Source organism: Macaca nemestrina, chromosome 1, assembly GCF_043159975.1.
Source record: "Macaca nemestrina isolate mMacNem1 chromosome 1, mMacNem.hap1, whole genome shotgun sequence".
In the NCBI taxonomy this organism is placed as follows: Eukaryota; Metazoa; Chordata; class Mammalia; order Primates; family Cercopithecidae; genus Macaca; species Macaca nemestrina.
The window spans coordinates 226,632,715-226,659,433 of NC_092125.1; the positions used below are offsets into that span (position 1 = coordinate 226,632,715).

Below are 26,719 nucleotides of genomic sequence, written 5' to 3' on the forward strand. Positions count from 1 at the left end.
CTGCTGCGAGCCAGGCCCTATGCAGGACAAGAGAGCCGAGAAGGCACCGCATCCTCAGCCTCGCCTGCAGGCTGCAGCAGGTCCAGCATCTGAATGGGATGCTGGAGATCTAGGGCCGGTCCTCCATGAATGTCCAGACAGAGCTGGCCCTAGGGTGGAAATCTCAGGAGGTGCCCAAACACTCAGCCATGAAGACGAATGCCATTGCAGTGCAATATTTTAAAATATCAAAATTAATCCAAAAATCCATGATGAACAAAATATCAACATTTTAAATAAAGACAGGGTCAGTCTGACTGATTTCTCCCTTTGCCTTAAAGCTTTGGTGTGGCTGGGCATGGCCCCAGAGCTGGGGTGGGGCTTGACCCTAAGTGAAGGTTTCCTACCCCAAAGTGCTGCCTTCTCAGTTCCCCCTTGGTGGCCAAAACTCTTCGCTCCACAGTTAACTGAGGAGCTTGAAGAGTAGCCGATAACCGCTGAGGGGCCTTCATGCATTTGCTACAGGAAGGGAGGAACATGGGACGCACAGATGGGAGAGAGGCCGGCTGCGGGTCAGAAAAGAGCCCCTGCTATCAGGAGCATCTCTGCTCATTGAGTATCTGCTACGTGCCGTGTATCACGCTAAGTGCTTCACATTTGTTAGGGATTTTCCTCTCCCAACAAGCCCTCGAGGCAGGTGCTATTCTCATCTCCATTGTACAGTTGAGGAAGCTGAGGCCCAGAGAGGCTGAGGTTAAGCCACTTCCCTAGAGAAGTCAGAGGCAGAGCTTGGATGTGCTGGGAGGGCAGACTGGGGAAGCCCCCGCTTCTGTATCCAGGGCGTTGCTCACAGGGCTTTTCAGAGGCAGGATCTTGCCTTAGATCCTGCTTGGGGAGGTGGAGCTCCTGGGAGGAAAGATAAGGTTCACCCGAAGTGTCCTTTTGACCATCAAAGTGGAACCCGCCAGCGGCACTGCCACGACCCTGAGGAAAGGTGCACTTGGGTCATCCCACGCATGGGAGAGACAGGGAGCCTGAGATTAGCTATGCCTTAGGTCTGAGGGAGCTGAGCTGCAGCAACAGGGGACGGAGACCACCCTGGAAGTCAGGTCTCAGAGGCCCAAAGCAGGCCCCCGTCAGCCTTGGAAATCTCCATGGTGACAGATGACTTGCCCCAGGGGAGGCTCAAGAGGGAGACCCTGCCTTTCATTCCTTAAGATGTGGGCATTATCAGTCTTGGCCGGAAGTAGAGAGGCCCAAACAGGTCCTATGAGGTTGGACGTGCAGAGGCAATACAAGAGTGGGTTGTTGGAGCTGGCCTGTACTGACTTATGAAAGCAGCCTGGTACATTCTTGAGAATTTTGCAATGGATGTGATGATCTTATGTTGGTAGCTTGAAGTCAGCTATAGTGGCGGTATTTACCCCATAGAAATTGGCAAACGTTACCAATCAGGCATTTTTTTTTTCTCCTGGAGAGCTGATTGTTAGGCATTTACCAGCATAAGCACTGCTTTATAGGACAAAATCTGAACACCTATGAAAATCTGGCCATTCTGCAATCTGTCACACTGAATTGAGGGGCAGTTGCGTGTCTCTTCCTGAAAGAGGCAATCATCATCTCAAACAGCAGTTACATGCAAATGTCACTTCTTGAGCTGGGAAAGCATGGTCTGTTTCTGGCAGTAGAATGATCTTTTATCTAATTAAGCTCAACTTGGGCTAATGTTGTGAGCGTGCACTCTCTGATCAGACACCAACAGCTGGCGGCTGACGTGCATGCCGGGGTGGCCTGAGAAGCTGGCCTGGAATGTTAAAAATGCTGTGGGTTGCCCACCATTTCTACTGAGAGGGAAGTCTCAGAAAGAGCCCCGGCCATGCAGTCAGGAAGTTGGGGTTCAAGCCCAGCTCTTCTGCCAAGTCATTGGGTGTCGCTGTATAAGTCATTGGCCCGCCCTAGGTGACAGCTTTCCCATGCAAAGCAAGGCACTGGGCCGGATGGTTTCTGAAGTCCTGCCTGGCCTGGTAGGGAAGGGGCAGAGCCACTGTGATTCAGTGGAAGGAGCTCTCCCGGACTCACCCAGGGGCCCAGAGCCTGGCAGGGTCCCAGCAGTGGAAGATCCTGCCAGTGACTCTGGCAAGGAACGGCAGCCCCAAACCCCAAGCATGCTGGATTCTCTCTGCTGTGGACCTCAGCCCGGCACTGCCCATACTACTTCAAGTTCAGAATTATGGCTTTGGCTGAAGAGGTGCCATGCCCAAACCCTTTCACCTTCCCCAGCTGCCCCTAAAGGCAGCTGATTCTGGAAAACCAAGAGCGGCATGTGGCGGGGAGCATGAGCAGCTGTCAGGAGGGGGATGGGGATGGGGCCTCCTTCCCCTCTCCCCTGTGGCAGCAGGAGTGACTGCTGTGACACACCCTGAGAGATGAGGCACGATGGACACATGGGTGACAACTGGCAACTGCAGCTATGTAATGCGCGCATAAGGGCCGTGGCTTTCAGGCTCAGAAGTCAGGGGACACAGGGAGGCCATTAGCCAGGAAAGGGTGGGGGACTGGGGGTGGGCAGCCAGAGAAGATCTTGCTGCGGAGTTTTGAATCCAAGCCTTTTGGAGGCAACAGAAGGGGCTGGATCTAGGTCCGGGCAGCTCTGGGGACAGTCCCAGAGTCGCCAGGGCAGGCATGGCCCACGGTGAGCACGGGCTGGTGCTTGGCCAAGGTCTTTGGCTGTGAGTGCTGGAAGCAGAGGCCTGGTGGGTCACAGTGTGCGACTCAGCTGATGGCCAGAGAGGGGAGAACCTAGGACAGGGGCTTTGTGGGCCCAGCTTGGCACAGGTGGCTCTATCAGGGGTTATCATGTGGTTTTGTAACAACACAATGGTCGTGACAATAGCCACAGTTGTTATCTGAGTGCTGGTCTGTGTCTGACCCTGTGCAAAGTGCTTTAAAAATTCTGTGGATGAGGAAACTGAGCCCCCGGTTATGGGTTAATTAGCCTGAGGTGACACAGCTCCACATGGTTGAAGAAGTGGGATTAGAACCGGGGTCAGTGTGAACACCCAGGCCCTGGCCTTGCGGCTGCACCAGAACAGCCCTTTCCAGGCCTCCTGGGCAGAGGCTCAGTCTCCTGGGACTGGGGGTCAGCCTGGGTCAGGCTGGTGAGCCCCCCGAGGGAAGGTGGGCCTGAGGTGGGCAGCCCCTGAGCCAGGTACTCACCCACCTACCCACACCGGGTCCACCCTGGGTTGGGCTGGTGATGGCCCTGGGGCCCCAGGCCATGCTGTGCAAGTGGCTGGGTTTGATCTCTCTTGCTTGGTGAGGCTCAGAGTGAATGCTGGGTCTACGATATTTTAGCCCATGATGAAGTCAGCACTTACTACCTATGAGGGTAGTAAGTGCAGGGCCAAGGTGGGGTTCCTCCAGTGTCCCTGGCCAAGGGTCAAGGTGGGAATAAAAATGAGAGAAAGGTCCTCTGCCCCAGGAGGGAACAGGCCCAGGAGGTGTTTGGAGCTCAGGGCCAGGTCAGGGGCCAGCCCACTCCAGGAGCTGCCCCTGGAGTCCTGCCACTGCCTGTGGGCTGCGTTCTCCAGCTCCCTGTGCACCTGAGGAGACCTCCCGTCAGCAGAAAGGTGAGGTTTCCCTCCCTAGCGTGGGATGAGACTCTCTCTGCAAACCCCTCCCCGCCCCAGGCTACTGCCCTGTCCTGGGGTCAGCAAGACGCCAGCTCTCAGCCTCCAGGACGCTGAGCCCCAGTAGCCTGAGGTCAAGGGGGAATCCTCCAGCCCCTGCTCTGGTTCCCAGCTGGTCCCCCTGCCCAGAGGCTTTTACAGTTCACCCCGGGAGAGGAAGGGAACTTGCTTCTTCCCAGTGGCTTTGGCTGCGATCTGAGAGGGCTGCATTCCTTGTCTCTGCCCTTCCTCGGGGTGGGGAGAAGAGCTCCCTGAGCTGAGGGTCTCCCTCCGGCCCAGGCTCCCAGGCTGCAGTCTGTGGCTGTGGTGGCTTCTTGTAGCTGCCATGGGCTGCTCTGCGCCAGATGTTAGATCCAACTCAACATCCCTTCTTAATGCAGAATTTGCATCTTAAACTTCTCGTGGCTGAAGCAGGACTCCTGATTTCCTCCCTGAGCTCTCTTCCTCCAGTCTGACTGCAATGACAGATCTCCAACCATGCAGCCCTCCTTCATGCCTCTCTTTCCCTCACCGCCTCTTTCCTGCTTTCAAATATGTCCTGATCCTGCAGGGGGCTGGCGGATTCCCCGTTGACCTCGGGCTGCCGTGGTCCAGCTTCCTGAGAGAGGCTGAGACATATTTAATGCAGACGGGCTGGCTCGGCCTCCTGCCTGGAGCTCTGCAGCCCTCTCAGGCTGTGCAGGTGGCCCCAGTTGGCTGGCACCGGCTCCAGGCTCACCCTGGGACAACATGGGGTGGAGCCTGGGCACATTTACAGCTCTCATCACTCTGACTGAGAGGAGGTGTTGCCAGAGCCCCTGCATCAGAGACCTGAGCTGGAGACTTTCCACAGGGGTCGCCTGCAGAGAAACTGAGGGCACAGAGAGGGCAAAATGAGACCCCATGGGAGCTCATTTCTTTGGAACCGACAGTGTTTTTCTGAGAACTTGGTCTCCAAACTAAGAAATATTTTAGCAATTCAGGATCAACAAACATTTCTGCCCTGAATTTCCTTCTCAATCCTCCAAGCTAAACTCACAGAGAATTCTCATGCCTCAGGTCCCCAGGGTCACCCTTTCTGGGCATTCCAAAGACTGTCTGATGCTTCAGTTCTGCCCACGCTACAACCAGTTTAAACTGCATCTCTAAAGAGCATGCCTTCTCCCTCTTCAGGAGGAGGAGGCAGGCGGGGACACACTGCAGGGAGAGCGCATCCATCTGGGGGTCTTTACCGAGTGCTGGTGCTTGCGCTCTTGGGGGCACAGCTGGACCTAGGGGCAGCCATGGGAGAGCCTGAGAGAAACTCCAGGAAGTAGTGACCTGGCCCTGCCCTCAGGAAGCCTGGTCCTGAATGGGTGGACGCCATTCACATCTATCCAATAAACAAGTACTTATGTGCCAGGCATGGCTCCAGGCACTCCAAATGTAGCAGTGAACAAAACAGATAATGCTCCCGACCCTATGGAGCTTAAGTTTGAAGGACGGGGCTGGGCTTGGGGGGATAGACAAGGCATAAATAACACAGTGGGGCAGCAGCAACATGATGGATGGCAAAACACGATGTGGAGTGAAAGAAGCCGACTATATACCCGAGCGCATATACCACAGGATTCCAGTTCTACGAAGTTCTAGAACAGAAAAAAAGAACCTACAGTGAAGAAATCAGAACAGTGGTGACCTCTGGGAGTGCAGTGGGGACTGACTGCAAAGGGACATGTGGGTGCTTTCTGGGGTGATGGTGATGTTCCAAATCTTGATGTGGGCTTGGGGTATAACTGACACATGCATCAATCGAAACTCATCAACTAGTGCACTTAACATGTATGCGTTCAATTGTTTCGCCATGTATAAACTCTACTTCAAAAGCAAAAAAGAGAACTGTATGCAAATATTGAACTTTGGTTAATCCTTTGCACCTTGAAAGACTTGGGGGAGGTGTGCTGTGGCAGCTGCTTACTTTGAAATACTTGAAAAATTGCTGGATAGGTGGAACACATAAGTGATCAAACGATATGGTCAAATGTTAACGGTAGAATCTGGGTGGCAGGTGTATGGGTGTGTGTACAATTCTCTCAATTTTCTGTATATCATAAACTTTTCATCATAAAATGCCGGGGAGCGGGGAACAGAGGGGCTTGCCAGAGAGTGAGGGAACATTAGATGGAGTGTCAAGAGGGCTTTGATGTGGAGTTGAAAGTTGAAACGAGACCTGAATCTTAGTGTCAACCATGGAAGGTCCAGGGCAGCCTCCAGGCAGAGGGAGGAGCACGTGCAAAGGCCCTGAGGCAGGAAAGGACCCGATTCTTTGAGGAGAGAAAGAAGCCAGTACGGCTGGAGAGTGAGCAGGGAGAGGAAGACCAAGGTCAAGGGTACAGGTCTTCAGAGGTCACGGTAAGGTTTTGGACATTAAGTGCTGTGGGGACTTCTTGAACTGCCTGAAGCATGAGGGTGATGTGATCTGATTTGAGATTTAAATGGGTGCCCCCACTGCTTTGTGGAGAGTGCAGCACAAGCTAAGAAGGAGGGACTCCAGCTCTGGGTAGGAGGGAGCCATGGCTTAGGGTTGGGAAGCAGAAGACAGGGAGAGAAGGAGGTGGGTTCAGGACATATTTTTGAGCAGGAAAGAGGCAGTGAGGGAAAGAGAGGCATAATGGAGGGGTGGCTTGAGCCTCTGCATGGATGGAGAGCCATTGTTGCTCTAAGGCAGGAGGAAGAGCAGCTTGGGGAGGAAACCATCATGGGTCCTGCTCTAGCTATGAGAAGTTGGACATGCAGATTCTGCATTAAGAGGGGATGTTGAGTCGGGTATAAAGTCTGGTGCACAGCAGTGAGGGAGGGGGCAGATACGAACGTGGGAGTCACTAGCTTACGGTTGGCACTGGGGCCATGGGGCTGGATGAGAGGATCCCAGGAGAAAGTGTAGACAGAGAAGAGAAGGCTTCAGCAGCTCAGGGATAGTCCAGCATCAGGAGGCTGAGCAAGAGGGACTGCAAAGAACAGGCAGGAGGGAGACAGCTGGGGAGGTCTCAGCAGCAGGGAGCATTCATAAGGAGGGAATAGCTGCCTGAAGGGGTGCCGCTGGGAGGCCAGGAAACATGAGGATGGCACAGTGACCTGCCGGTATAGCAAGGCAGAGGTCATTAGTGACCTCTTCAAGAGCCTCATCAGGGCCTGGAGGAGAAGGAAAGCTGGAAGGAGCAGGGGGAGGAGAGGAAGAGACGGGACCTAGGGGCGAGGACATTTCTCTCTCTCTCTCTCACACACACACACACACACACACACTCTCTCATATATGCACATGCAGACACTCACACACATGCAAAAACACACACATGCACACATACATGCACTCATACACACATACACTTACAAATGCACTCATACACACATGCACTCACACGCACACACATGCACTCACACACAAGTGCACACATATGCACTCACACGCACACACATGCACTCACATGCACATACACATGCACTCACACACACACAAGGAACACACACAGGCACTCACACACAAGCACACATGCACATGCATGCACTCACACACAAGCACACACACACGGACGTACTCACACACATACTCAACACATGCACACACACTCACACACAAGCACACACGCACTCACATGCACACACACACGGACACATGCACTCACACACACACATATGCACTCAAGCACACACACACAAGCACACATGCCCTCACACACATATGCACACACATGGACACATGCATTCACACACTCATATGGACTCACACACGGACATACACATGCACTCACACTCATACACATTCACACACATGTACACACATTCACATGCATACACACTTGTGCACTCATACACTGACATACACTCATACACACATTCACACACATGCACACACATACATCTTCTGCGGGAGGCAGAACACTGAGCCGAAGGGAAGCTGAACGCACAGGAGCATGTGGCTACATGAGTTCGGTGGCTGTCAGCTGGTGGGGCTGCTCTGGCAGAAGCAGTTAAGGGACAAGGTAGAGAGGCAGAATTGCAGGGACAGCAAAGAAAGACACGAGGCAGGATGGCTTGGCATGCTGGGAGGTGGCCTAGGTTCCAGGGCCTTCAGGCTTGGGATGCCTGCTGAGCTGGGCTAAGCTGGGCTGAGCTGGGCTGGGCTGAGCTGGGCTGGGCTGGGCTGAGCTGGGCTGAGCTGGGCTGGGCTGAGCTGGGCTGGGCTGGGCTGGGCTGGGCTGGGCTGGGCAGGAGGCTCGCCGGCACCAGCACATCTCACATGGCAACCCAATGAGGCCTGGGGAAGACACCCTGGGCTTATGGCTGCCTTCTCCCAGCAGCCAGGTGGAGTGAGAGGACAGCTCTGTTGATATTCCCCATCACCTAGGGGGACCCTGGCATGCCTGGAAAAAGAGCAGAAAATCACCCAGGACGTCCTGCCCATTTTGGGGTGGCGATAGGGATGCCTAGAAGCCTCCTTCAGGCCCTCCCAGATCCCGACGCCAGCAGGAAGGCAGGAGAACTGAGAGGGAGGCTTGTGGAGCAGTGACGCCTGTGTACAGCTGTGTGTACCTGCGGGTACCTGGGCAACCTGTGTACACCTGTCTAGCCAAAACCATTTGCCAGGAGTCTGAAGCAGGTGGTGTGTCTCCCGTGGGAATACAGAACCTGCATCCCGAGAGCCACTGAAATATTAACGGTGCTAAAAGTGGTGATGACACCATGTCATGGGACTTCCCTATTGAGCTAGAGTCTCTGACACACCCACGCAGACCAACGTCACCAGCTGGGTGCGGCTGGAGGCCCAGAAAGCTGCTGACGTCCACACACAGAACGGGTCACCCACGGCCCACGTTTTCCACTACATTCTATGCCACTACGTCTGGATTTCACTCTTTGCCCTTTGAATCACTTCAGAGGCAAAAGAGAAAGTGATTCCTGGAGGCAAAGTTTTGTCTTTTGCTTTGGAAACTATAGTCTCCCTTTTGCTCCAAAGGAGATTAGAATATTAAGGACACAATGTCAGCTGAAGATTACATGAAAAGGATAATTAAACAAAAGCCCCATATTATAAGCCATCTAGAAGGGAAATTAAGCAGCTTCTGCATTCTCCGCATCTTTGAAGGATGTTTTTAGAGGGGGGCAGGAATTGTTTGGCTTGATAAATAAAGATAGTAACCAAACTGCATTGCCCATTGTTCTGGCTGTATATGAAAAGCGATTGTTTAGCCAAGCTGACAGCACACGCCGTGGAGGCACAAACCCCTCTGCCGACGGAAGGATTAAGAGACTGACAAGTTCTGGATAATAAGACTAATTAATAATTTCCATCTCTAAGGAACTGCGGCTCCGGCAGCTTCATCCTTCCTCTCTCCCAGTCAAGCCTGGGCAGCCCAGTCCCTAAGGGCTGAGGGACAGAGGAGCGTTGGCAGGCCAGGCCAGGAGAGGTCCTGGTGGCAGTCACAGTGGGTGGTGTGGAGCAGAGGGGTTGGGGGAGGGTGGCATGCAGGAGACAACTGCCAGAAGGCGGAGCTTCCATCTCACTCAACCAGACACCAGATTCCCGCCTGAGGCTGCGAAACAAATGAGTTCTGTTCCTCATCACACAGTTGCATCTCACAAGCCTAGCATTTTGCCGTTTGCAAGGTGGGCAGGATAGGACCTTCTCAGGGGACCCTCTTCCCTGACCACTGCTACTCCCACCCGCCCAATCCCCTAGAGTAAAAGCTGCTGGAAAGGGTGGGGTGACAACAGCCACCGCTTCCCAGGGGGCTGCTGAGTCCAAAAGACCTCTGTGTGTCTTAGCTCAATTCATCCTCCCATTCAGCTCAGGAGGGAGGCATTTTATTTTATTTTACCAAAAAGGAAATAAGGTTCAAAGAAGTTGATTCAGTTGGCCACAGTCACTTGGCTCATAAGGGTGGAGATGGACTCAAAACCTTTGGCTCTGGTGCTCCCACGTAGGTGGCCAGGAGGAACTCTCTTGATGCCCCGAGGTCTCCCCTGTACTCAGTACCCACCCGTCCACACGGCGGGAGCAGAGGGTGCCACCTCCCCAGAGGGCTCTGGCCGCATAGCAGACGTTGGCCACTGCAGTCTGCAAGGTGAAGGGTGAGCAGGGGGGCCTGCAAGGGGACCTCTGAGAAAGCCGACTGGATGTCCTCCTGTTGCCCAGTCCCCAGACGTGGGGAGGGGTGAAGGAAGGAATCAGGAAGAGGGAATCTTCTAGAAAATGCCCAGTGACTTTCCTCAGAGAGGATAATGGCTGTTTTGGGAGCCCTGCCGTATTTTTTGGAGGCTTCAGGTGGGTACAGCAGTGGCCTTGGCATCGTAAATTGCAATCAAGCAAAGATGTCTGAGCAGGAAATACCATCCACTCTGCCGTGCAGCCTTGGCAAGGGTCCTGAAATCTTAATGGAATTGAGCAATTTTTTGCATAGCACCGTAAATTCCCAGTGTCTACCTTATCTCCTCATCACGTTATTCAAGGGACATTAAATGGAGAAAGATGTGGAAGCTGCCAGCTAGAATGAAGCCAGACCCAGGAGGCAGCTCAGGAACCCTCTGGCTGATACAACCTTTCATCCTCAGCTCTCTTTTCCAAAACCCGCCCCTCCCCAGCTGCGGGAGGGCTTTGCCGTTTACTAGTCCAGACGAAGCTTTCAAGGCGGCTTCTAACACCAGGGCTGGGTTTCCATCCCTGCCCTGCAGCTTCCGGACTAAGTGAGTTTCTCAGTGTCACCATGGTCACTCCCGCCAGGGTTTCCTCCTACCTGGGGCACCGCTGGAGTCCTGGCCTCCCTCACACCCCCTTGCCCTTCTCCTAATTATCTAATGGCACAAGCGTCTGCTGGGTTCTTGTCTTTCCTGCAGGCTCCGTGAAGGGAGCTGGTACTGAGTCTTCAGCCAGCCTTCCCTCTGCATGGCGAGGGCTGCAGAGTCCCGACGTGAAGCACAGACCCAGCCTCCTTTCCACATACTGACAGTGACTAAATGCTGGCCTCACAGGCAGGCCAAGCGCTTGCCCACAGCCTTCGATGACTATTGTTATTGCTCCTGATGACAGGATGAGGATGGTCACTGCTGTCACTGTCAGCTGGGGGAAGCTTGCACGGCCACGCTGAACCTGCATGCCCTGGTCTGGTGAGGCTCTTCCTGTCCTGCTCTCTTCTGAGCCCAGCAGAGAGACAGGAGGAGTCCAGGCCCTTCCCCATGCTCCCCTCCAGATCACCTGGCTGGTGCTGGTGCTGGGACACCTGTCCTGAGGGCCTTTTCCCAGACAGCCCTGTGCCGGGTGAGGTATGTGGAACTGGCTCATGGGAACTGGGATCCCTCAAGTGGTCTTGTTAGTCTCACTGGGCACTTAGCACTGTGACCCATGCTTGCCTCATGTCAGAGGGCATGGAAACTCCCCCTCCCCTCCATCCTTCAACTTTGGGCTCACCTCCTCCAGGAAGCCTCCCCTGACCACCCGGCCTATTCTGTGTCTCCTTCTCTGGATTCACTGTCTTGACCAGCTTTAGGGACCACTGACTAGGCTAGGGTCAGAAATGACTTTGAAGCCACATGGTCCTCCACCTGCTGTCCATGCTGGGATCCACCCCAAATGTCAGGGCTTGGCCACTCCTGTCTCTGCTGCCGAGTTCCAGCTACCCCTTGGAATGGAGTGGGCTGGCTCAGTGTCCTCTGCCGAGGCCCACGCGCTCTGGGGCGTGCCTATGGTCAGCTCAGCTGTGGCAGCCAAGGGTGTGGAAGAAAGGCCCCATCAGATTCCAGCCTCACAGGGACGCCCAGGGCCAGGTCAGGGGAATCTCGGGGTTTATGTCAGGGTCGGTCAACCTCTCTTTCGCCCTTCTTGGCATTGGGACTGGCCCCTGTGAAGCCAGCACATCCAGGCTCGGGAAGCTGCTCTTCCTTCTCATCTCTGTTCACTGCACATGTGTGCCCCTGGGCCTGTGGCCGCCGTGGCCTGGGAGCTCCCCCAGGACAGGAACCATGTCGGTTTAAAGTGCCTGGACCACGGCCCTGCCTACCCTGTGTCTTCTGGAGCCCCTTATTCTTGTCCTGACCCTCAGTTTCTTCTTCTGTGAAACACTGGGACGAACTCACCCCAGCCTTTTCCTTCCCGAACTCACCCCAGCCCTTTCCTTCCTAGGGTAGCTGTGAGAACCAAAAGCCAAGCCCTGAAGTTCCTGATCAAGCGCTCAATGGTTGTCACCCATGGCCAGGGCTGCGGTCTCCTGAACCACGCATGGTGGTGAGCATGTGTAGGGGGACGTCACCCATGGCCAGGGCTGTGGTCTCCTGAGCCATGCACAGTGGTGAGCATGTGTAGGGGGACATCACCCATGGCCAGGGCTGTGGTCTCCTGAGCCACGCACGGTGGTGAGCATGTGTAGGGGGACCTCAGCATCAGCCACGTCCCCACTCTTGGTGACTGAGGGTAACACATGGTGCTTATAAGACCAAAGACATCAGGACTGGGCTGTGGGATGGTGCACAGATGGTCTGGCAGGCCTGGGGCACCTTCTCCTCCCTGCTGACCCCAGGTGTGGAGGCCTGGACACCTCAGGAAGCAACTTGCTTCCTTTCCTTGAAGCACATGGGTCCAAATATCCTCTTTGGGGCAGAGTGTCAGCCTGACAACAATGCCTCCTGTTGCTCTCATCTCCCCCCAGCCAAGCCTCATTTGGTGGGAGCCGTGGAGCCTTGCCCCAGCGACGGGTGACGGTGGAAGCCCCAGGTACAGAGCCAGTTCCATCAGGCTTTATTTCCCAGCCACTTCTATTTCACCCTGATGAAACATAAAAATGGTTACTGAGCAAAAAGCTCAGGTATTTTTTATGAAGCTATAATATTCTCCATTTTAAGAAAGATTTTTTAAAAAGAAGAAAGAAAAAGAAAGAAAGAAACGATGTACTCTTAAGCTAGTTTGTGCATCCCAGAGATGGCCTGCTGGAGAAGAGCCCAGCTCACCCGAGTGGAGAGGTCCCCACCACCAGCAGGAGGCCACGGGCTGAGGGGCGAGCGCGGCCATGCTCTTCCGGGTGTCCCACTTGGCCTGCTCACCGAGCTCACCACCAGGGCAGTCCTTCCTGAGGGCTGCAGGGCATGGTCCTGTGGGGAGGTGCGGAGGGGTTACACTTTTGGGGAGACACTTGGGTTGCCAAAATGCTGTTCATTCTCCAAATAGATATCAAGTCTGTTGGGTGGCTGAGGGACATTTATTGCAATGACAGCACCACCATGGCGTAGCCTCGGCTCCCTTCTCTGTCCGGGCTGCAGAAGATGGTGGTATGAAGGGTGGAGAGGTTGCCTGTGCCAGTAGGGCTCCTGCCTGGCTCATGCTTTGGGAGGGGCTGGCTGGGCCTAGCTCAAGCCCGCTGGGAGAGAGAAAGCGGAGGTGGGATGCTAGGGATGGGGTGGGGATGTCACAGATGCTTTCTCCAGGATTCAGGATGTCAGCTTACAGGTCTGCCTGGTGCTAGCAGCACCAAGCTGTCATCTGTGGGATGCGTGCCCTGTGCCAGGAACTGGGTGACATTTTAAATGCATGGCATCAATGCAGACTTCACTCCCTCAACAGCCTCTGTAGTCCGTGCTACTGCTGGCTCCATTTTATGGATGAGCAAACTGAGACTCAGAGAAATTAGATAGACTGCCCAGAATCACACAGCTAATAGCTGCTGCTTTGCTGTTGGCTCCATTTTATGGACGAGCTAACTGAGACTCAGAGAAATTAGACAAACTGCCCACTGTCACACAGCTAATAAGTGCTTCTTTGGGTGATCCTAACCTCACTATTTGATGGGTCTAAACCCTACCCCACACAGAAGGCTGATGGCGCCCATCCACTCACCCAGTGTTCAGGGGGTGGACCCGGAAGGGCAGCCTCCTGTGTGGTTGCAGCGGGCAGGAGCTGGTGTTCAGGGACCCTGCAGGATGCCTAGACCTGACACAGCAGCACGCTTTGGTGCTCCGAGAAGAGACATGCTCTGAGGACCCTTTTTGGGGAACCAGAGGCAGTCAACTCAGAGGGCCCATTGCATTCCACAGCCAGGTTCTGGTGTCAGTGGCGATAAATATACACTAATGCCCCAGTGTGGAGCTGGGCTCATCTCAGACCCACCATGAGATGCCACGGTCCCTGGAGCCGGGCCAGGAGGGCTCACAGCCTGCTCTCTTCTCTGCTGGCTGGGGGTGCCTGGGACTCAGTTGCCCTCAGGGACCTGCAGGGCCTGTCCCTCTAAAAGGATTCTTCAGCAGTGAGGGGCCCCACGGCCCCTCTTGAGGGCTGCAGCAGGAAGGGAGGACTCCCTGGGGGCACGCCTGGGCTGAGGCCTACAGGGCCTGTGTCTGGGGCAGAGGCTGAAATGGCTGTTGGCTGCAAAGTCTCCAGAACAAGGAGCAGAAGTAGCTTCTCTGGGGCCTGAATATGGAACTCCAGAGGCTGTAGCAGCCTGGAGAGGCCACTTGCCCTCCTCCTCCTCCTTGGGAGAGCCCCAAGCCTAGGCTCTAGGACTGCTGGTCCCTCTGCCATGGAGCTGCCCAGCCCCAGCTGTTCCTCCTATGGGCCAAAGGGCTGAGGACGCCAATGGGACCTGCTCTGGCTGGAGAGATCCATGTTCTGGCTGACTCTGCAGGGCTCCCATGGAGGGCAGATGGCCTGAGGCAGGAGTGGAAATGGGGTGTCTCCCCCAGGGCCTCTCGCTGCAGTCTTGCCCTCCTCCCCTCTCTGGGAACCACCCTAGGAAACCCTGCTTTCAGCCGGAGGGTGGACAAGAAGCTGACCACGCTGGGGACAGAATACCCACTGATCTGGGGATCTGGGGCTTCAGCTCTCCCCTGTGAACCTGGTTTCGGAGTCCCAAGCCTTGTGGGGAAGCCTGGATCCCACCTGGAGGCAGCCCCATCGAGAAGGAATCTTATTCCTCTCCTGGGGGGTGGTGAGTTCCAGGTAAAGGCACTTTCGCTCCTGGACATGGGGGCCCTTTGGGGCCAGGACAGCCTGGAGCGAACCCCATGGTGAACTGGCACTGTCCCCGTCCCAAGTCCCCACTCAGCAGCACCAGCCACAGAGGCTGCCATGGGTGGGCTCTGTTCTGGCCACAATGCCTGTGGTGCTTAGTCTCATGGCGCCTGCTCTAGGGGGTGATGGCACCCCTGTGCCCTGCACCCACTACTTCTAGGGGGAGCCAGGGCTGGCAGAGGCTCATGCGGGGGCAGCAAGCAGAGAGCGTCCAGGCTGAGGGCCTAGCAGCTGTCCCACTTTTTGGCTACTTCCGTGATCTGTGACAAGGTGCCCAATCTCTCTGATTCTCAGATGCCTCATCTATAAACAGGGGTGACGGTGGTGCCCCCACGGGAGGCAGCGGAGGGCAGCGATGATTGCCCCCTATTGACTGAGCAACTGTGGAGCTTCTCGGAGCCTGTTTCCTCCGAGGTGGAGTGTGGTGTGCGGTGGAGGCTCACTGCCAGCCAGGAGCCAGGACCAGAGGCGGCCGGCGGCATGGTCACTGCTACTGGTGCTCAGCGAGGTCCAGGCAGAGCTGGAATCCAACTCCTCAGACTCCGAATCCAGGGTCCCCCCGAGGAGCTCAATTCCTAGAACTCAGGCCCAAACATCTTCCTGTTCCAGTGATTTGGGAGCCCCGGCCTGCACTGCCACCCTGTCCTGTGGTCTCCAAGGCCCCAGGGTTCCCCGTCTCCCTGAAACCGTGCTCTTGCCCCCACAGGCTTGGTCTGTGCTGCCAGCGTAGGCCAGGAAGGACCCCCCGCTGCCTCCACCCAAGCAAGCTGGACTTGGCAGCCAAGCAGCCCCGGCCTGGCAATGGCAGCCATGCGGGGACACACCCCCACTTCACTGGAGCTCGGAAAGCAGTCATTAAGCATTTTAGAGGACAAGGGCACAAAGAAAAACACTCATTAGAAGCAGAAATAGTTTCCAAATGAGCCATACAGAATCTGCAGGGAAGTCTGGCCTGGAATGGGGGCCTGGTCCCCTGAGGGGGCAGGCAGAGAATGCAGAGAAGGATGGAAGGTGGAGGACCTGGAGAAAGGGGCACACGGGAAGTCAGGGGGCCCTGAACCTCTGCTGCCTACCCCTCGAAACCATCAGAAAATGCCAAACAGGAGGGACTGCTCTGTCTGGCTCACCCCTTCATGCCACCTCCACCTCACGAGGCTCAGGGCCCAGTGGCTGCAGTGATACCCACATCAGGCAGTAGGGGCAGAGGCCAAGGCATCAGGAGAACGGAGCACTGCCCGCTCCTCCCCTGCCTGCTGGGTGACCTGGGCCTGGCCCTGTTCTCGCTGGGTCTCAGAGACCCTTCTAGAAAATGCACTGGGCGGGCTCAGGGGAGCCTGAAGACCCTGTCAGCTGTGACACACAGAGCCCCCAGCAATGCTGAGGATGTGTGCCACCAGCAGAGGGGAAGAGATGGCCTCCTCCAGGTCACGGCTCTGGCCCTGCCCAGCTGGAGTGGACTGAGCTCAGGTCATCTGGTCCCTCCCCAGCTGTCCTGGTGACCTCACATGGTGCCCGCTGGTCATGCCAATGGTTTTATGCATCTGTGGGCCAAATGGGCTTTAGTGCCCTGCCTGTGAGAGGCTTCCTGCCTGTCTCCTTGCTCATAGCCTAATAGAATATTTGTCAGCAATGAAGAGATGGGGAGGGAGGGAGAACAGGGCAAACAGAAAGGCAGAAAGAGACAGAGAGCCTAAAAGACAGACAGACACAAACAGAGAGGTTAGCACCCTTTCCTGAAAGCCCAGCTACTCAGAAGCTTACGTGCCACGTCAACTCGGGCCCTCCTCTGTAAGTCTTGGCACCAACCCTGAGCGCCAGGCCCCGAGTCTGCGAGGCCTGCCCATTCCTGCTCCGGGGTGCACAGGTCACCACAGCAGAACATGGCTCTCCCAAATGCTGGCTCCTGCCCTGTGGTGGCTGTGGCTCTGTGCTGGGCACTCAGGGGAGACAGGAACGCATGTGTCTCCCTCGGGGAGTTAACTAGTTGGAGAGGAAAACCCAGGCCAACGTAGGCAGACATGCCCACTAAGTGCGAAGTGGCCTTGGGTAACATCAGCTGGAGCATCTCAGAGGGCAGGAGTGAGTTCACGGTGGGCTGGCAGGAGGCAGCCACTGAACTGAGGCTACAAAGGTGGGGCAGTGGGTGCTGTTCCTTGGAGAAAGTCTCCTTTTTCCAGAAGCACCTCTTCCTTCCCTTCCTCCCTCCCTCCTTCCTCCAATGCCCTTACCTTTCTAGAAGGCTCACCCCCTGCAGGGGACTGAGAGAGCATAGTCAGCCCATCACTCCCTTTCCTAGTGCCTCCTGCATTCAGAGGACCAGGCTGGCTCGGGGCTGGCATCTGAGCAGCCTCCTTCCTCAGCTCCCACCATGGGCGCTGTCCTGACACCTTGGACCCCACCTAATCCTTTTTCTTGGTAATTGGTGTCAGAGACAAACTTGAGCCAATTTCCATCTGAGCCAGTATCTCATGGCTTCTTTCCTATTTAACATCAGAGAAATTAAGCCTGGCCACGCCGTCATTATCCTGGTGTTGTAATTAGCACCAGAACAAATTGCCCTGAGCGGCACCGGCTGCCGCATTGGCTCTGGGCTCCGAGCAGGACGTGCGTTGTGCTCATTGCTTTGGCCTTAGCTCCTTAACCTCCTCCTGCCCCGCACAGACCCGGGGAGCAGGAGCCCCCACACCTGTGTTCACTCCCTCTTTGTGATCTGATCACAGAAACAAGTCTGATGCTGGAGGACACAGAGGAGAGGGACGGGGAGGGATGGCTCCCCCGGGCTCAGGCAGAGAAGATGAAGAGGCCCCAGCTCGGCCATGAAGAAGCCTGGTCCTGCCATCCCAGCCTTTGGGGAGACTCTGGCTTCCCCGCCAGCTGGGAGGTAATGAACCAGACACCCATGAATCAGTCCAGGTATATCTCCAGCATACGGAGGCCGGGACACAGGAGCGCCAGTGAGGGAGGGCTCGGGCAGAGAGCAGGATCCCTCTCCTCGCCTGGCCCGAGGAATCTAGGAGGGGCCCGGAATGAGCAGAACGGAGCTTGGGAAGTCAACAGCTCAGACCTCGTGGCTGCCCAATGGTGTCTGATTCCAGGAAAGTAAATTTAGTGGAATTAAAAAGCCACAAGAGCATGATGGAATGAGGGGAGGCAGGCGGAGGCGTGGGCGCAGGAAAAAAGGCCTGGAGGAGCGGGTGGCTGGGCTGCTGGCAGGATGCCAGCTTCCAGGGGCTGCCCCGACAGGAGGGCAATGGCTGAAGAGGTGTTCTGACCAGGGGGCATGAAACCAAAAAAAAGGAGAAGGGCAGAAACCAGACCCACGGGGCTGCAGGCCCAGGAAGGCGTGAACAGGGCTGCAGGCTGCACTGGATAAACGGTGTTTCTTGGGAAGCCAGAGTTTGTCCCTGGGGACTCAGGGACGGGCTATGACTCTGACTCAACCGCCAGAACTCTGGCCTCGGGTGGAACCCCACCCTTCATCGGGTACAGGAGAAGACCCTCTGCCAAGGGGTGGAACACCTTAGGATCAATTCCTAGTAACAAGACCCCGAAAGCCTTATCCCATGACCATGTGACAACTCCCCTTGTCAAGGACACAGGTCTGAGCAGTTAGAAAAGCAGGTGCTAGCACGTCAGCCTCCAAGGGAGGCAGAGCCAGGGAAACTGATGACAGGGTAAGGTATCAGGAAGCAGCCTCTGCAAATCAGCACATCCCTGGACGGTCTCGGGCATCATTGGCTACTGAACTTGCTGAACCACAGACAGCTATTTCTGGGAACTGAGGGAGAACGGAAAGGGTTTGGAGGCTGGGGCTGGGCAGAGCCAATGGATAGAGAGCCTTGTCTAGGCTGAGCCCGGGCCTCCACCTCGAGATGACTCCAGCCCTGTGGGTACCTTCCAGACCAGCTCTCCTGGGACCATCAGCCTCTCTGCACTCCATGGCATGTGTGACTCTTTTCTCCCTGAGCTTGTGTCATAGCGTTGGGCGACTTGCTTCCCCAGCTGCCAGGCCCCTCCGACACCCCCGCCGGGTCAGAGAGATCCTTAAACCATCAAGGCCCAGGGATTTGCTGTCTTGAACAACAGAAAGTAGAACCATGGTGGGAAAGGCCTCAGGCAGCAACTCCTGGGTAGAGGCAACAGTGAGAACTTGGGGTGACAGAGGCAGGCCACGGGGAATGGGTTCTACCAAGAACAGCTGCAAATCAGAGGATGCATTTTGAAAAGGACCTATGTCTAGTCCGACTGCATGGATCCCTCAGACCTTCCCGCCCACACGGCAGGCAAGACAGCTGGCAGACGACCCCCAGAGGGCAAGAGGCCAGGTGGGCCTCTCGCACCTACCCGCCCCTGGCTCAGCAACACTGTGCACAGACACCATGGACAGAGATCTGGGCACCAGGCCACTCTCCCACAGGAATGGCCAGCATGCCCAGCCACGACCTGTTCCATCCCTGTCACGGCAGACATCACAAATCGATTACGGAGCTCCTTCCTCCTTTCCCCACAGCTATCCCAATCAATCCAACTGCACCTGGCAACCTCCGGCAGCCTGTTTTCCACACGTGCCATGTAACTAACCCACGAGAGAAAATGAATTTACAGCTTTCAGTCAACAGGCATTTCAGGGTAGGATACTCGGCCTTCTTTCTTGTCCTCATCAAAAGAACACTGAGGCGCCTTGGCAGCTGGAAGCACCTAGGTTTATTTCCCATTGGTGGGTGAGAGCTACCCCTGCCACCAGGCCTTCTCCCCTTCCTGACACCTGACAACACCAGCCCAGCCACCGAGCTGGCCTCAGAGCCACAACAGCCGAAGTCTCCCTAGGCAAGCTCACCAGGGCTCTCAGCCCGAAACCGTGTCGCATGCGGAGCCCCGCGCCCTCAGTGCCCTCCACAGACCCTTCCCGAGCACCGGTGACGGAAGAAGAATCCAGTCCCAGCCACCTACCTGAAGGAGCCAGTAGCACCTCCGGTGGAAGGTGGGGATGATGGAGGAATGGACATAGCAGCCGTACAAGCACTAGGGAGAGAGGAAAAACGAGAATTCAGTTGGAAAGAGGGAAGGAAGGAAGGAACGAAGACGGCGCAACAGAGAAGGAGCAAGAAGGGGCCATAGCCGCCCAGCAGCGGCCCAGGGAGACCGAGGGCACCTCTGTGTCTGGCTCCAGCTCTAAGACTAAGGCTCTGGGACAGCACCTACGAAGCCCTGTGGGGACATGCCAGCCGGCAGACTTGATGGGCAGCTGGGGCCTTACCCTCTGGGGGCCACAGAGGCATCGAGAACCCAGGACAGCCAAGGACCAGGGAAATGTACCTACATATGCATTTTCCTGTAATTTTAGGGGCTTGGATTTACTTGGAGTTCATTCCTAGAGCCTAGGTTAAGACCCTTTGGGGTACAGGGAAGGGCTGATGGTTACAGAATTCATTGAAACATACATGCTGCAGACCTTTCCTGGCCAGGGGGCCCTGGCTGGTACGAGCCCAACCGGGGGGACAGGATGGGGTGGCACTTCCCAGGATGGGCCTCTAGAGCTTGTGGGGCCTCTTGTGCATCCCTGCTTGTTGATTCTGCCTGTTTATTCATATATTTGTTAAGTAATCCTGAATCTTTTGCAGATGGATTTGGTTTTGGAAAACAGCCAGGGTCAGGCTGGAGAAGGTGGGTGGAAAGTCAAGGTCAGGAAGGGCAGACTGTGGGTTGGGATAGCTCTCGGGGGCCCATCACCTACAGCCAGGTGAGCAGAGTTGATGGGTGGGTGAGGTCATCGGGGCTGGCATGTTGGTGAGGAAGGCCGCCCTGCTCTGATTCTCTGGCTCTGCCTGTGTGTGCAGAGCTGGGCACTGGGGGCCAGGCTTGCTGGTGAGGTGGAGAAAGGGGTCTAAGGAGAACCATTGATCAGGTCCCTCTTGCAATCCAGCTGGAGGGTCTGAGTGAGAGGCAGGGGCCCAGCCTTGAGCAGGTCATCAATTTGGAGAGGGAAGTCTCATGGCACCCAGTGATGGGGGCCTCCAAAGCCAGGGGCAAAGTTTTCTTTTTGTGCCTCTGATTCCAGACTGGAATGATCTCCCTTCCATTCAGCTTCCCCTGGCTTCCCACTGCATCTGCTCCAGCAGGGGTGGGGCATAGAGGGGAGGAAGGTTCCTCAGAGCCACGCAGGACATCCACTAGGTGGGAAAAGGCCTCCCCCACCTCTCCTTGCTCATTTTAATCTCACTGTTGTCCCCCACACCCTTGAACCAGCTCTCCAGAGAGATGCTACCAGTTCTGCATTTAAAGCTTTCATCAGCTATTATTTACACCCCCAAAAAGACCGAGTGCAATTTGGTTGAACTAGGAGTCCGCTGGAGCCCTGCCTGTCTGATTAGCAGAGTTGAAAGAGAAATCATTTTGGACTATGGGATTCTGGCTGCAAGAAAATCAGATTTCAATATGTTAGAACTTTTACAGATCACTGTCAGCTGGGACTTAAGCCCTGTATAAACCAAACAAACAAAGCAGAAATTAATTTAAACGATTCCCTTGCAATTCTTCCCCATGAAATGTATTTATTATTAAGAAAACAATATTCTTTCTTGACTTTTCTGGTTTTCAAGACACAGTGTTTTGTTTTCATTGTTTTGGTTGTTTGATAACTCACTCCTTGCCAAAGGAGACACATGTCTGGACCTTTATTGTAAGTGTTTGGTTGCAATAAACAAGCAACACACCTGTGACATTCATCAGCTCCTTTCCTTTGGAATTTGCATGTTCTCACAGGCAGGTTCATTACTTTGACTCATGCGACGAGCCAAATGGAGGGAGATATCAACGGCTGAGGGATGTTCCTCTCAACCCTTTGAAATAAGAGGTTTCCATCTGCTGTTTCCTCACTCTGTTCCTCTCTAGACTCTGCAATGACTCGCCCTCTTCACCTGTCTTGTTCTCTGTCTGCTACTTTCTCTTGGACTTGAAAAGATGGTGGTTGATTTTCACCATCACTTCCCCTTCGATTGCCTGCCTGTCTGCCTGGACTGGGCTTCCGCATCTCTGAACCCCACACTCAGAGGTGAGCATTTCCCAAACACCAACTGTGTTTCCTCGGTGAACGTACAAAAGAAGAGGAAGGCCCAGGCCCGCTTTACCCCGAAGCCTCCTAACACCTCTCTGCTGACAACCTGGTCTACACACAACTGCCCCAGAACCATCCGACAAGCAAAATGAAGTTAAGAGTAAAGGAACGCTGCCGTTTCTACATCAAGGCTCATGCATTTGAATCAGAGGAACCCTCGGAGCCTCACTCCAGAACCCAGTTACTCAGATACTCCTCTAACCACTGTGGCAATCCCATGCCTCGGTCTCCTTGGATGAGAAGCGTGGTCCCCGGATGGCGGGAGGGATGGGAAGTGCGGCTGGAGGTGGATCCCTGATAGGCAAGGATCATGTCAAACAGTACCAGAGGAGGAAAGAAAAACGCTACACAAAGAGCCCCAGGGACTCAGGAACCCGCGGGCAATGGGACCCCTTCCATGTTGCCTGGCTCAGCACACTGGGCCACCCCCATGGTTAGTTATTTGGTTAATTTTCCCATCTGCCTTCTCAGAATGGGGGCTTCTGAGGGCACGGGGCCTCAGGCTTTTTGAATAAAGATATCCCAGTTCTTCCCACTGGCAGCTCCAGGACACAGGACCCAGGAAAGGACTCCTGAGACAGTCAATGTTTAAGTTTTGCCCGTGGCACCCTGAACGCTACGGACTTCTCATACACACTAGAAAACAACTGTGAAAAATGGCTCTCATTGAGGTCTTAAAGGGTTAAGCTTCAGTTGCAAGGAAAGCTGACTTGTGTGGAGTCGTGGTTTGCTGTCCAACTGGGGAAAGTATCTCAGAGCAATCCCCTCCTGGTGAGCCGGGGTGGAGCCTTGCCAAGAGGCGGAGCCTGCCTGGGGTGGGAGATGTGTGACCTGGGCTCCGAGAATCCTTGTCCTGCCAGGCGGTACCACGGGTACAATTTAATCCTTTCTCTCAAGTGGCTGTGTGGGCTGAGAGCTTATGCAACAACGGAACCCTCAGGACGCTCTTTGGACCCCCCGTGCATATGCACCCTCATCAGTGACTGTCACCGGAAGGGGACATCAGAGGAGGTTGCAGAATCTTTAAGGATAAGCAGGGTTTGCTGAGGGAAGCATAGCGGCAGGAAAAACAGCCAGTGAAGGACAGGAGATTCCCCCTCCCCCGCTTCCCTTCACCCCTTGGCCCAAACCACCCACGGTGCAGCCCTGACCCCAGGCTCTTGCTGCCACCACCACCCTCACTTTGCAGTCTTTTCACCAGATTCCAGGCCATATGACAAGGTCATTATCAAGTCAACTGGGGATTAATTGCACAATATTCCATGAGGCCATTCCATGGCGAATCCATTCCCTTTACCCACTAATCAGAAAAGCAATCAAGTTTGTCTGTAGCGATTTGTGTTGTACAAATTCCTGGCGCTTTTTGACCAGGCTCTCAGGGTCCTCTGGGGTTTCCCCAGTTGAGCTTTTTACTGGGGGGAGTCACATTCTGGGGCTCGTGGATAAATCTGCGTGTGAGGTGCACACGCGTGTGGGAGTGTGAGGGAGTGCGTGCCGTGGGTTCCCTTGTTTTTGTGTATACACAAAAAGGGAGAGAAAGGAAGCAACTAGGTATTTATAGGAAACCTGGGAGGACGTCAGCCTTCAGATGAAAGCAACCTTTGACTCAGTTACATTGGGGAATTAAGGCCTGGCAGCTTCCCCTTAACATGGCAGTTGAGCAAGGAAAAATTTTTTCGTAAATATTCAAAATTGCTTTTATGACACTATAGGGCTTGCTTTTTTTTTTTTTTTTTTTTTGAAATAAAAAAGTAAAGATGAAATTACAGGGGGAACCAACAGCAAACAAGAGCTCCCTTTAGCTCAAAGTAAATGCCTGAAAAAAGAAAGTGGCGTTTATGAAGGGAGCACGGCCACAGAGCCGCCTCAAACACGGTGAGGGTCCCGCACCAAAGGGAGTTCTGAAGGCTGGACAGCGATGGCTTAGTGGCCCAAGAAGGCAGCACCTGGCTTACAGGTTGGGATGTGGTGGGCACCTCCCTTCCCGAACAGCTCTCTATGGCCTCATCTGATGCAGCACATTCCCGCCCAACCCCCGCAACCCCCAGCACCATCTGTTTCTCTCTTCCTACCTCTGTATCTGTCTCTCTCTGTCTCTGTCCCTTTGTCTCTGTCTCTTTTTCTGTCTCTATCTTTCTCTATCTCTGTATCTGTCTCATCCTCTTTCTCTATCTCTCCCTGTCTCTTGCTCTCTTTCTCAGTCTCTTTCTCTCTCTCTCCATCTCTGCAGCTGTCTCGTCCTCTCTCTCCCATTTCCCCCATCTCTGTCTCTCCCCATCTTTCTCTCTCTGTTTCTGTATCTGTCTCTGTCTCTCCTGCTATCTCTCTCCATCTTTCTCTGTCTCTCCCTGTCTCTGTTTCCCTTGCCTGTTCCTGTCTCTATGTCTGACACACACACACCCTCCATCCCTTTCCTTCCACCTCATGCCCAGACTGGGGGAAGCCGCAGAGGACTCAGCAACCTACCCAAGGTGTCCTGAGCAGAGCGTGCTCAGGGCATAGAGCGCCGGGAAGCCGATAGGGCCTGAAGGTCACAGTGGGCCACAGGGCAGCCCTCCTCATGTCCCTGCTCACGTGAACTCCCTGGCCCCAGGAAGCCTTACGTGCCCACCTACAGGCTCTGCTGCACACGGTGCCGCTTGCCAGGACAGCCCCCCAGCGCTGCTTCTGCAGACCCCACTCAGCCCGAGTCCAGCTCAGGACCCCTCCAGGAGCCCCTGACCCAGTGGCCTAGCAGCAGACCCTGGGAACACCCATCAGAGCGAGGCAGTGGGTATATGGGTGGAGGGAGGATGTGGACTCTGCCTCGGGTCATTTCACTTTTCACCTCTGCATCCTTGCCTCACCCATCCTGGGGGCTGGGGGACTTCCTGCTAAGAGCCAGATAGCAGATGTGTCCGACTTTGAGAGCTGGGTGGCCTCGGGGGTTACTAGGTCCGTGTCAGGGCAGGGGAGGAGCGGCAGGTGGAATGGGGTGGGGATGCATCCCAATCAAACTACCATGGACACAGAAATCTGAATGTAGATGACTTTCAAGGGTCATGAGTATTCTTTTGGCTATTTTTCAACAATTTAAAAACATGTAAAAACTATTCTTACCTCACAGCTGTTCAAAAATAGGTAGTTAGGCCGGACGTGGTGGCTCATGCCTGTAATCCCAGTACTTTGGGAGGCCAATCACCTGAGGTCAGGAGTTCAAGACCAGCCTGGCCAACATGGCAAAACCCCATCTTTACTAAAAATACAAAAATTAGCCGGCACGGTGGCATGTGCCTGTAGTCTCAGCTACTCAGGAGGCTGAGGCAGAAGAATTGCTTGAACCTGGGAGATGGAGGTTGCAGTGAGTCAAGATTATGCCACTGCACTCCAGCCTGGGCAACAGAGTGAGACTCCATCTCAAAAAATAAAAAATAAAAATACCAGTTACTTGGGAGGCTGAGGCAGGAGAATTGCTTGAACCCAGGAGGCGGAGGTTGTGGTGAGCCGAGATCACACCATTGCACTCCAGCCTGGGCAACAAGAGTGAAACTCTGTCTCAAAAATTAAAATAAAATAAAATAAAATAAAATAAATAAAAATAGGTAGTGGGCCGGATTTGGCCTATGGAGCATTGTTTGCTGACCTCTGACCTGTCAGGTTGGGACAAGTGTGGATTATATCGTCCTTTAAAAAATTCCCAATTTTAAATCACTGCTAGTGACGTTCGCATAGCAGGTGCTCAATGTGTGTGATTTCCTGTGCGCCCTTCAGCAGGGCAGGGAAGGGGAGCGTGGCCCAGGCATACGGGAGATCATGGACTGCATATGTTACAGACACAAGGTAAGCTGGAAAATGTCTTTCCAATTGCACTTCGTTTGGGATGTTTGTTTTCTGGTCCTGAGTATGAGCATGCATGGCCCTTTTCCCCTGGAGGAGCAAAATGACCCTAGAACTTCTAGTTGGCCTGCCATAAAGACCTTTTCTGGGATAGCCCCCTTTTTGCTGTTTTCTTGGGTCCACCTCCCACAAGGAGGCAGGGAAGCCCCAGAGGCCAGGGGCTTGCTGTCGACCTCCCATTCTGGGAAAGTGTGAGGCCAGCATCTAATTTCACGGGTTGCTGGAAAAGACATCCTTGGCGTTGCTCAACAGGTGTCGTTAAAGCTGGGCTATCTTACTTGGCAGCCACTAGTCGCTGTGGCTGTTCGAATTCAAATTTAAATGAAGTAAAATTAAATCGAATCAAAGCCTCAGTTCCTCAGTTGCAGAAGCCATATTTCAAGCGCTCAACAGCCACATGTGGCCGAGGGCTACCACACTGGACAGCACAGAACGTTCCACGATGGCAGAAAGTTCTACCGATGCTCCCACGCTAGAGGACATGGGTTAGGATCCAGTTCAGAGATGTTTGGCAGAGATACTTGGAGCTTGGGACCCCAGGGCCATGATCTGGGGGAGTCAGGGCTTCAAGGGACGAGGACTTGGGAAGTCAGCATGCTTGAAGGTTGGCACCTGCTATTCTACCTGGGCAGGCCTGAATCAGCCAGTGAAGATTCCCCAGAGCCCTCTGTGCCTGTGATGGAAAAGCTCGTTCCTCAGCTCCCCTCCCTTCTCTTCCCTAAAACCTTCTCTAATGCAAGGATAATACCCGCGGGGGCCGCAGACAAGGGTGTTTACGAGCAAATCTCCATCTATAATCCTCTTTTATGATGGTCCCTCTGCTACCTCCTCTGCAAACAGCCCTGCCCCAGTCCTAGCAGCCAGACCACCGGGAGGGGTCAGAGAGCACCGTTAGGCTGGCTGTGGTGGCCTCCACACCCCCACAGCCCCTGTGGCTGGCCCTGGAGGCTCCACTGGGCCCATCTCTCTGCCGCTGGGGAAGTGGCTGTCTACACAAAGGCAATCAGAGCGAACATAGATTTTTTTGGTGCTTGGTTTATCTCTCTTGCTTGTATC

At 54.7% G+C, this 26,719-nt stretch overlaps 1 protein-coding gene across 18 annotated transcripts in view; it reads right to left on the minus strand.

The window, feature by feature from the left end:
- The window catches only part of LOC105479380 (calmodulin binding transcription activator 1), a 975,024-nt gene that overhangs the window by 276,135 nt on the left and 672,170 nt on the right, over positions 1-26,719 (minus strand). For 16 of the 18 annotated variants that reach the window (XR_011606163.1, XM_024792358.2, XM_024792356.2 and 13 more), the window contains one exon: positions 19,624-19,695. The exons of the other annotated variants lie outside the window; for them this stretch is intronic. Coding sequence is in view for 15 of the 16 variants with exons in the window: in XM_024792358.2 (XP_024648126.2) it covers positions 19,624-19,695 (72 nt within the window). In the remaining variant the exon portion in view is untranslated. The remainder of the gene's footprint in view (positions 1-19,623; positions 19,696-26,719) is intronic. 18 annotated transcript variants of the gene reach the window in all.